Raw genomic sequence first — 8,196 nt, 5'->3', positions numbered from 1 at the left:
GGATTTGGTTTCGCCCTCCCCACCCCGAGAGCCTTCCAGAAGTCGCCGGCGTCTCGCAGCGACTCGCAGCCAGTCGCGCTCCAAGTTCTCCGTCTCCAAAACCCTCGGTTCGCTTTTAAGGGACGCCAAGTAAGCGTCCGTCTCCCCCCGGATAAGATGTCTACGTTGGGTACTCTCGCGTTCGACGAGTATGGGAGGCCGTTCATCATCATTAAAGACCAGGACAAGAAGACTCGGCTATCGGGCCTGGACGCGTTGAAGGTACAATGGGCGAAGCTAATGTGGCGGTATCGGCACGATGCTGGCCTATCCTTCATTCCGTCTAAAGAGGGTTTGCGATCCGTGCGGGATTCATTGGGGGCGACACGATTTACACACAATTACATACCTACCAAGCTGTAGCCTGGGTTTAGGATTTAACGGTACGCGAATTTATCCGCCCATGTGCTCTTCTCTGTGTGCGAGGTTCCGCCGTGTCGCAGGGTATGTGCGTCACCAATAGACCTGTCACAATTGGTACATAATCGCGTGATAGCTGCGATTATTTCAGCTCAGATCGCGAGGATTTTTTGTTTAAATCGCGAGCTTCAATCCAAACGGAAGAGGACTTTTGAGACAATTGGAGAAATGTCGCACCAATAGTTAGGTGAAATTGATGTCCTTGCATAAGGAAAATGAACTGCCTTCCCAATGTTATGTTCCATTGTTAAATGCCAATAGCTCTTCTCCAATAGGTAATCATTGCAAAATCACTTATCCGGCGAAAATGACAACAATGTACTATTTCCATTTTGATTGCGAATGGAGAATTCAGACTAACAAACAATTGAAAGCATTCAAGCATTGTAAAGATACAAATGATTATTAACATTGGTTTCCATTTGTAATTGACATCTTTAACAGCATTGTGGGGCTGACACGTTGCCGTTATGTTTTGCAGTCTCACATCATGGCAGGCAAGGCCGTGGCTTCAACGCTCAAAACATCACTCGGACCCAATGGTGAGTACAAACAAGTGTGCCTCAGTAAATATATTGATTTTATGAATATTTCAGATCATGACACCTTTAGTGTGTATTTTGTGTGTCTCCTTTCTCTACTCTATTCTGCAGTCACTTAACACAGTTGTCATTGTACACTGATCTATTCAATAAAGCATTAAAAGTGTACTTCAGTAATGTCTCTGTTGTGGAATTATTGGTTGCAGCCTTTCACAAGTCGTGACTTAAGCATTGATTTACCAAGATAGCCAACCTTTCATGTAACTTATCTGCTATTTGCTTTCTAGGCCTCGACAAGATGATGGTCGACAGAGATGGAGAGGTGACCGTTACCAATGATGGAGCCACTATCCTCAGCATGATGGATGTCGACCACCAGATTGCCAAGTTAATGGTGGAGCTCTCCAAATCTCAGGATGATGAGATTGGTGATGGAACCACTGGAGTTGTTGGTAAGAACCATTGGATTACTACTGGTCATTTATATTGATGCTATACTAGAGTAATGTAGGGTATTTGTACCTGAAACTGCTGGCTGCGAAACATGGAGCAAGTCAAATATTTAAGTTTTTTTTACTTGAAACTTGGTAGTTTTAATAAGTGATTCTTCATTTCAACAGAATTTCTACATAGTTATCTTGTTTTCTATTCTTGTCAGTGCTGGCTGGGGCTCTTCTTGAGGAGGCCGAGCAGCTGCTGGACCGCGGGATCCACCCCATCCGCATCTCCGATGGTTATGATCAGGCGGCACGTGTCGCAATTGAGCAACTGGACAAGATTGGCGAGACCTTTCCGTTCGATCCCAACAACAGAGAGCCACTGATCCAGACTGCCATGACCACCCTGGGGTCCAAAGTGTGAGCTCCCTCTAACCTGTACATGGATTTTTGTGAACTGCTTGAGCTGAGACAACATTTTTACATTTCAGAATTGTTGCGGCATTCATGCTGGGACACTCGAGATTGTTAGTTGCCAGGGAATATTGTCTTTGTGGAATACCTTTTCTACTGTCATCCTCTTTCTGTGAATAAAGCCACGGTGGCTCAGTAGCACTAAGCACTTAGTAGCACTGTTACCTCACAGCAAGAAGGTCCTGGGTTTGAATCCCAGTCATCCCACGTCCTTTCTGTGTGCAGTTTGCATGTTCTCCCTGTGTCTTGTGTGTGTTTCTTCTGGGTGCTCCGGTTTCCTCCCACCATCAAAGACATATACGTTAGGGGTACTTCTGTCGGTGCCTGTCACTGGCAAAAGAGCTACAATTGGTCCCCGGGCGCTGCACTGCGCCTAGGTATAGGACAGTCAAATGCAGAGGACAAATTTTGTTGTAGCCTACTTGTACAATGAGAAATATTCTATTCTATTCTGAATATGAAGTAATCTAGAGTCGTCAATGTGTTTGTCGTGTTGCGCTCCAGGATCAACCGGTGTCACAGACAGATGGCCGAGATTGCGGTGAATGCCGTCCTCACTGTGGCCGACATGGACAGGAAGGATGTGGACTTTGAGCTCATCAAGATGGAGGGTAAAGTGGGAGGCAAGCTGGAGGACACGCAGCTCATCAAGGGAGTGATCGTGGACAAGGAGTTCAGCCACCCACAGATGCCCAAGGTAGGCTCGGGCGATCGTGCAAAATTCCAATCGACGATCACTGGGGGGGGCAGCGATTGCCAATTTACGATTCTGTCAGGAGGGGGGTGGGGGGCTGTATAGAATGTAATGTAATGCGGTATGGTCTCCCTGTTACAGAAGTGCAGGAAATATTATTTAGAAGCAAAGTATTTACACAAAAACATCTAGTTTTTATGTCCCGTAGCAAACGGAAAAAAACTCCACTCTAAGAGGGGGGGGGGGAGCGGCTCTCCCCCCTCTTTCGCTCTCCGCTCCCACTCTGAGGGGTCAGTTTCAGAGCACGGTAAACTGCACTTACAGGTTTCAATGCTTGGATTTCTCCTGGCAGATTAAAAAAAAAAGGTCTCATTAATGTCAATTGGCGATTGATGGAGTCAATCACCGATTGACATTAATGACGATTTGATGATTTAATTGTCAATTTACCCAAGCCTAGCCCAAGGTACACGGGTTGAAATGCACAAGTAAACCTCCTAGAACTAGTAAATTACATCATGTTGTCATTATTTGACTGTTTGGTTGCTGTTTAGTACATTCATTTGTACAACAGTATGTACTTTCAATAGCCAATGATTGTAAGTCTATAAAATGTTACTTTATTGGGACCAAAACTTCATCTTTTCCCTAGATGAAATAACAGTGAATTTTTTTCACTCTTTATCTGTGCACAGGTTTTGAAAGACACAAAGATCGCCATACTCACCTGCCCGTTTGAGCCTCCCAAGCCCAAGACGAAGCACAAGCTGGATGTGACCTCCGTGGAGGACTACAAAGCTCTGCAGAAATACGAGAAGGATAAATTCCAAGAGATGATACAGCAGGTTGGTGTGACACCATCAACTACCTGTGCGATATGGCCGTCAATGGAAGGAACCGCAGTTATGTTTTAACTCAGTGAAGCGCGTCATCGCCGATTGGCTTTCCCCTTTAAATGAATTCCCTGCAGAAACATTGCAAATGTGGCACGACTTAAAAGCCTCTTAAACACAGTCCCAGTCAAATCAATTGTGTGTTTTTTCTAATTGCAGGTCAAAGAAAATGGAGCTAACTTGGCTATTTGTCAGTGGGGCTTCGATGATGAGGCCAACCACCTGCTGCTGCAGAACGAGCTCCCTGCCGTGCGCTGGGTGGGAGGACCTGAGATCGAGGTGGGAGGGAAAGATTTAATTTTTGTTTTCGTAAACCGAAAGAATACTGCAAGATTGTGAAAATGTGATTCTAAAATGCAACAAAAGCAAACGGTCTTGGCTTCGTTCGTTCTGCAGCTGATTGCCATAGCGACAGGAGGACGCATCGTTCCGCGTTTCTCCGAGCTGACGCCAGAAAAGCTGGGAACAGCCGGCTTGGTGAAAGAGATCTGCTTCGGCACCACCAAGGACCGCATGCTGGTCATCCAGGAGTGCAAGAACTCACGGGCAGTGACCATTTTCATCCGTGGAGGCAACAAAATGGTAGGATGTTATTGTAATTTGGTGTTGTATTTTCATGCGTCAACCGTTCTTGATGTGTACATGATGTTTAAGGATGATGTCCTCCCCTCCCCTCCATTTTCCATACAAGTAAGAAACTTAGGACACTAAATAAATCGAAATCCCTGTCCAGCCCAAACCAGTCTCAACATGCCGCTCAGAGCTTCACCTGATGATGCTAGTGTAACATTCCAGAAATTCAACGCAGTCACGCAGTTGTTATCACACACTGAGGTTTATTGTTACTTTCCAGGCTACTGTTTTGGCTCTAAGCTACGCCGTTGAACCTGACAATCGAACAGCCGAACACTTCTCTTTTAGCACTCTCTCTGACACACACACACTCAGCACACACACACCCTCACCAGATTGTGCGCACATTCCCTCTCGCAAGACACCCGCAGTAACGCATAACTGCCGCATTCAGGGTCATGACAATATTATACTGTATATTACTATATATTTACTAATGTGTGTTTACTATAATACATAACTATAATGTATTAATATAATGTAATATTAATGTAATTTATTAATAATTAATAATGTAATATTATAAACTATAATTATATGTACTATAATACTGTACTATAATGTAAAACATTTCACTGCATATATGTATGTGCCAAATAAACCTCTTGAATCTCTATATCAGAATCACAATATGTTAGATATTATTATATGTAAATACCATAAAGTTACATAAATGCTTGGAATTCTCTGGGCTTTTATGAAATATATCTATTTGAAGGTGAGTAATGCCACTTTTATAGAATTGGCTTTATAAAATTTATAATGGAAAACAAATGTACATTAAACTAATGTTAAGAATTGCATCAGATTGCATCGCACTGAATGGCTCCATATTAAAATCTATCGTCCCTGTATCAGATCGTCTTATAAGAGAGAGATGCACACCCCTAATAATGTTGATTGGGGTTGTTTTTTTTTTTTTAACCCCCGTTTGTGTTCCGATTAGATCATTGAGGAAGCCAAACGTGCCCTCCATGATGCTCTGTGTGTGATCCGCAATCTGGTCAGAGACAACCGTGTGGTCTACGGAGGAGGAGCCTCTGAGATTTCCTGCGCCCTGGCTGTTAACGCCGCTGCAGATAAGGTATTTAAAAAAAAACAAAAAACGTCGTCTTTTAAGTAACTTAAAAAACGCCGTTATGTTACAAAGCTTAACTACATCCCTCTGTTCTTCAGTGTCCATCATTGGAGCAGTACGCCATGAGGGCCTTCGCTGACGCCCTCGAGGTGATCCCAATGGCCCTGGCCGAGAACAGCGGGCTGAACCCCATCCAGACCATGACTGAGGTCAGAGCCAAACAGGTGACGGACAACAACCCCTTCCTGGGCATCGACTGCCTGCACCTCAACACCAACGGTAAGGAACGAGACGCGTGCCGTGGTTGTTATTTATCTTTTAATTTGCACGAATGCTGACCAAACGCACACACACACACACACTGCTCCTTCACAGACATGAAGCAGCAGCACGTCATCGAGACCCTGATCGGCAAGAAGCAGCAGATCTCCCTGGCCACCCAGGTGGTCAAGATGATCCTGAAGATCGATGACATCAGAGGCCCCGGGGAGCCGGAAGATTAAGCCCCCCCGCCCGCCACGTGCAGAAAAGCTGGGAAGGCTGTGGAATGTTGCCGGCCCCGAAATGCTCTAGAACGGTCTGAGGCACTTCCCGAGTGCTATGTTAAAAACCGTACTGCATACTGTTATTTATCGTTTGATATGATATGCCCTGTCGAAGCTGTTGTAGTGCCGAGGTCATCATTAAATTGTTCAGTCTCTGAAGCCTCCTGACTTTGTGATTCATGATTCGTGACACTGTTCAGTTGTCGTATTTTTATTTGCATATAGCAAGAATCAAAGTACAAAAATGAAATAACAAAAATAAGCGTTCACGAGGCCCCCATCCACTACATTTTTAAAGTACTATATGAATTAGTGTGTGGAATCCAAGGCAGCGAACACTTGTATCTGCAGGATTTGCTTTAAGGGCTTATATGACATCAAAGTCACTCATTTACCAGCAGCCCTCCATTAGATTCATTAGTCAGCAACAACTATAATCTCTCAGAAATCCACTTTTACAAATATTTTTTCCTGATAGCAACCACAGTAAATGAATTAATACAATGCATTAACTCCTAAAGAAATGACATTTGATTGTGCTGTGGCATGTATTCTGGAACCTGATGGTCCCCGCTGACGTTGCGACCCAACTGTTGGCGATATGTGTCTACATGTATTTGTTGAGCCAGTTGAGCAGGTCTGATCGCGCCTCCTGAATACAAGGGTTGTCGTCTGGGTTAATGTCTTCTCTCTTGCGGTGGACGAACCCGTGGGTTTGGCCGGGGAAGATCTTCACCCGGTAATCCACCGTGCACTTCTCCTTCAGTTTCGCCTCGAGGACGCCGACCTGAGAAGACCCGAGGCAGTGAACACGCCGTTCTTATGTTGTTTGTCGGGGCTTTGGTCGTCGGCCTTTGCCGCCGCATACTCACCTGGTCCAGGGGAATAACCTCATCCTTCTCCCCAAAGATAAACAGGGTTGGACTCTTCAACTCGTACCGGTCCTCCCGTTCTCGGACTATACCTGTGATCATTGGCACATAAACCTTTATACCATTGCGGAGTGCATATTCGGGACTTCCAAGACGCTCAGCTCTTGGTTACATTACCGTAGACCGAAACGCCGGCTTTAATTTCGGGATACTGCAGGGCCAGGTAGTGTGTGGCGACCCCTCCCCAGCAGAAGCCCACCGCCCCGATGCGTTTGGCCCCGCACTGCTCCTTCAGGAACTTCAGCGTCGCGTCCACCTCTCTTGAGCGGTCGCGAGGGGGGAAAGACAGAACCTCAGAAGAAATCGAATGACGTTCGGTCAGTTTTCCTGATTTTCATCAAACCTCATCCTGCGTCTACAATCGCACACCCTCAGGTTCCAACGGCAGTTAAACTGCCAATGTGAAATGGCTAAAAGTTACCGATTTATGTTGGTAGGACTTCTGTCCTCGAGCCATTCCTGGAATTTGGACCAGTCGTCCGTTGGGCCCCACGGCTTCTTCCCGAGATAGAAATCTGGACAAACGGCGCTAAACAGCCAGACAACAGAGCATGGCAGCAGCTCTTCAATGTGTACCATAAGACGTAGCAAATCTGTTCCGCGGCACAATGACATAAACACAATGACGCGCCGTTACATGTATTTACGCACATGTATCCGTTGGCGGCCAGCATGTCTGCGATGTATCTGGTGTTGGGGAGCTGCCAGCCGTAAATGTCCTGTATGACCACGACCGCCTTATCCGAGGGGGTGGACGGCTTCACCACGTAGCTCGTGACGTGCCCCGTTTGGACCTCCTGACCGAGGCCCCCGTACTCCATCCTGTCTCCAATGTCACACGGGCACGGCCTCGCCTCGTTCGCCATCTGAAAACACACACAATACAGAGGTTGTTTTTTGGTTTTTTTTTCCTCTTTACGAATTTGAATCTGCGCCACTTAAGGAGATTCCGTTTCTGAGACGTTTTTTTTAATTTTTTTATTTGTGTGTCAAAAGTAAACCAACGACCAGATGAGAAATCAGGGACCGGATGCGTCAAGCTGCTGAGGTAGGATTGCAGATTCACCAGTGGTTGATTCATGGGCCATGACAGCACCTCTTATCTTTTGTAAATTGTAATCACAACATGCATGTGCACTCAAGGTACAGGAGTGGCTTTGTGAAATAGTATAGTCTGTTATATCAGGGCACTGGATATGACAAGCATTTATATTTTGAACACTTAAAGTACATTCAAGAGCAAGGCAATGTCTTGATGAGAAACTTTATGTCGGGGTACTTTAGGGAGTGAAAAAAAAAAAAGTGCAAGAGAAAGAGATCAGAGACCAAAAAAAAAAAAAGGAATTGAACAGATGCATTGGCTGCGTTTGATGCAAATATTTGTTTCGGTCGCGGTCTCACCTTAATGTTTTCAGGGGTGTCAAAGGCGGAGGTGTTTTTTTTTTGTAAAGCCACTGGAAACAAGCAGTGGAGGAAACAAGCAGTGGAGGAAACAAGCAGTGGAGGAAA

At 45.4% G+C, this 8,196-nt stretch overlaps 2 protein-coding genes across 2 annotated transcripts; one reads left to right on the top strand and one right to left on the bottom strand.

Moving 5' to 3' along the window:
* Window positions 1-21: 21 nt before the first annotated feature.
* cct5 (chaperonin containing TCP1, subunit 5 (epsilon)) lies at window positions 22-5,914 on the top strand. The gene is made up of 11 exons (XM_080020191.1): window positions 22-261; window positions 941-1,001; window positions 1,289-1,453; window positions 1,660-1,858; window positions 2,417-2,609; window positions 3,302-3,451; window positions 3,659-3,778; window positions 3,896-4,081; window positions 5,079-5,216; window positions 5,309-5,489; window positions 5,586-5,914. Exons 1-11 carry the CDS (start codon window positions 157-159, stop codon window positions 5,711-5,713), a joined length of 1,626 nt encoding a protein of 541 aa, XP_079876317.1. The 5' UTR covers window positions 22-156; the 3' UTR covers window positions 5,714-5,914.
* A 51-nt stretch (window positions 5,915-5,965) lies between these two features.
* On the bottom strand, window positions 5,966-8,196 carry cmbl (carboxymethylenebutenolidase homolog (Pseudomonas)). The gene is made up of 6 exons (XM_080020322.1): window positions 8,089-8,196; window positions 7,339-7,553; window positions 7,109-7,216; window positions 6,805-6,947; window positions 6,628-6,719; window positions 5,966-6,542 (listed from the first exon to the last, which is right to left on the bottom strand). Exons 2-6 carry the CDS (start codon window positions 7,551-7,553, stop codon window positions 6,363-6,365), a joined length of 738 nt encoding a protein of 245 aa, XP_079876448.1. The 5' UTR covers window positions 8,089-8,196; the 3' UTR covers window positions 5,966-6,362.

The sequence above is a fragment of the Zeus faber genome (genome assembly GCF_960531495.2).
Source record: "Zeus faber genome assembly, chromosome: 19".
In the NCBI taxonomy this organism is placed as follows: domain Eukaryota; kingdom Metazoa; phylum Chordata; class Actinopteri; order Zeiformes; family Zeidae; genus Zeus; species Zeus faber.
Note: the sequence above shows the minus strand (reverse complement) of the source record. Positions and strands in the feature narration are given on the sequence as shown.

What these genes read in the sequence shown, in the direction of transcription:
- cct5 (XM_080020191.1), top strand. Translation starts at nt 157, where the DNA reads ATGTCTACGTTGGGTACTCTCGCGTTCGACGAGTATGGGAGGCCGTTC. An exon ending in CGGGCCTGGACGCGTTGAAG is followed by an intron (nt 262 to 940) that starts GTACAATGGGCG and finishes TATGTTTTGCAG; the next exon opens with TCTCACATCATGGCAGGCAA. An exon ending in TCCAAGAGATGATACAGCAG is followed by an intron (nt 3,452 to 3,658) that starts GTTGGTGTGACA and finishes TTCTAATTGCAG; the next exon opens with GTCAAAGAAAATGGAGCTAA.
- cmbl (XM_080020322.1), bottom strand. Translation starts at nt 7,553, where the DNA reads ATGGCGAACGAGGCGAGGCCGTGCCCGTGTGACATTGGAGACAGGATG. An exon ending in CTGGCCGCCAACGGATACAT is followed by an intron (nt 7,217 to 7,338) that starts GTGCGTAAATAC and finishes CTGGCTGTTTAG; the next exon opens with CGCCGTTTGTCCAGATTTCT. An exon ending in AGCCGGCGTTTCGGTCTACG is followed by an intron (nt 6,720 to 6,804) that starts GTAATGTAACCA and finishes CAATGATCACAG; the next exon opens with GTATAGTCCGAGAACGGGAG.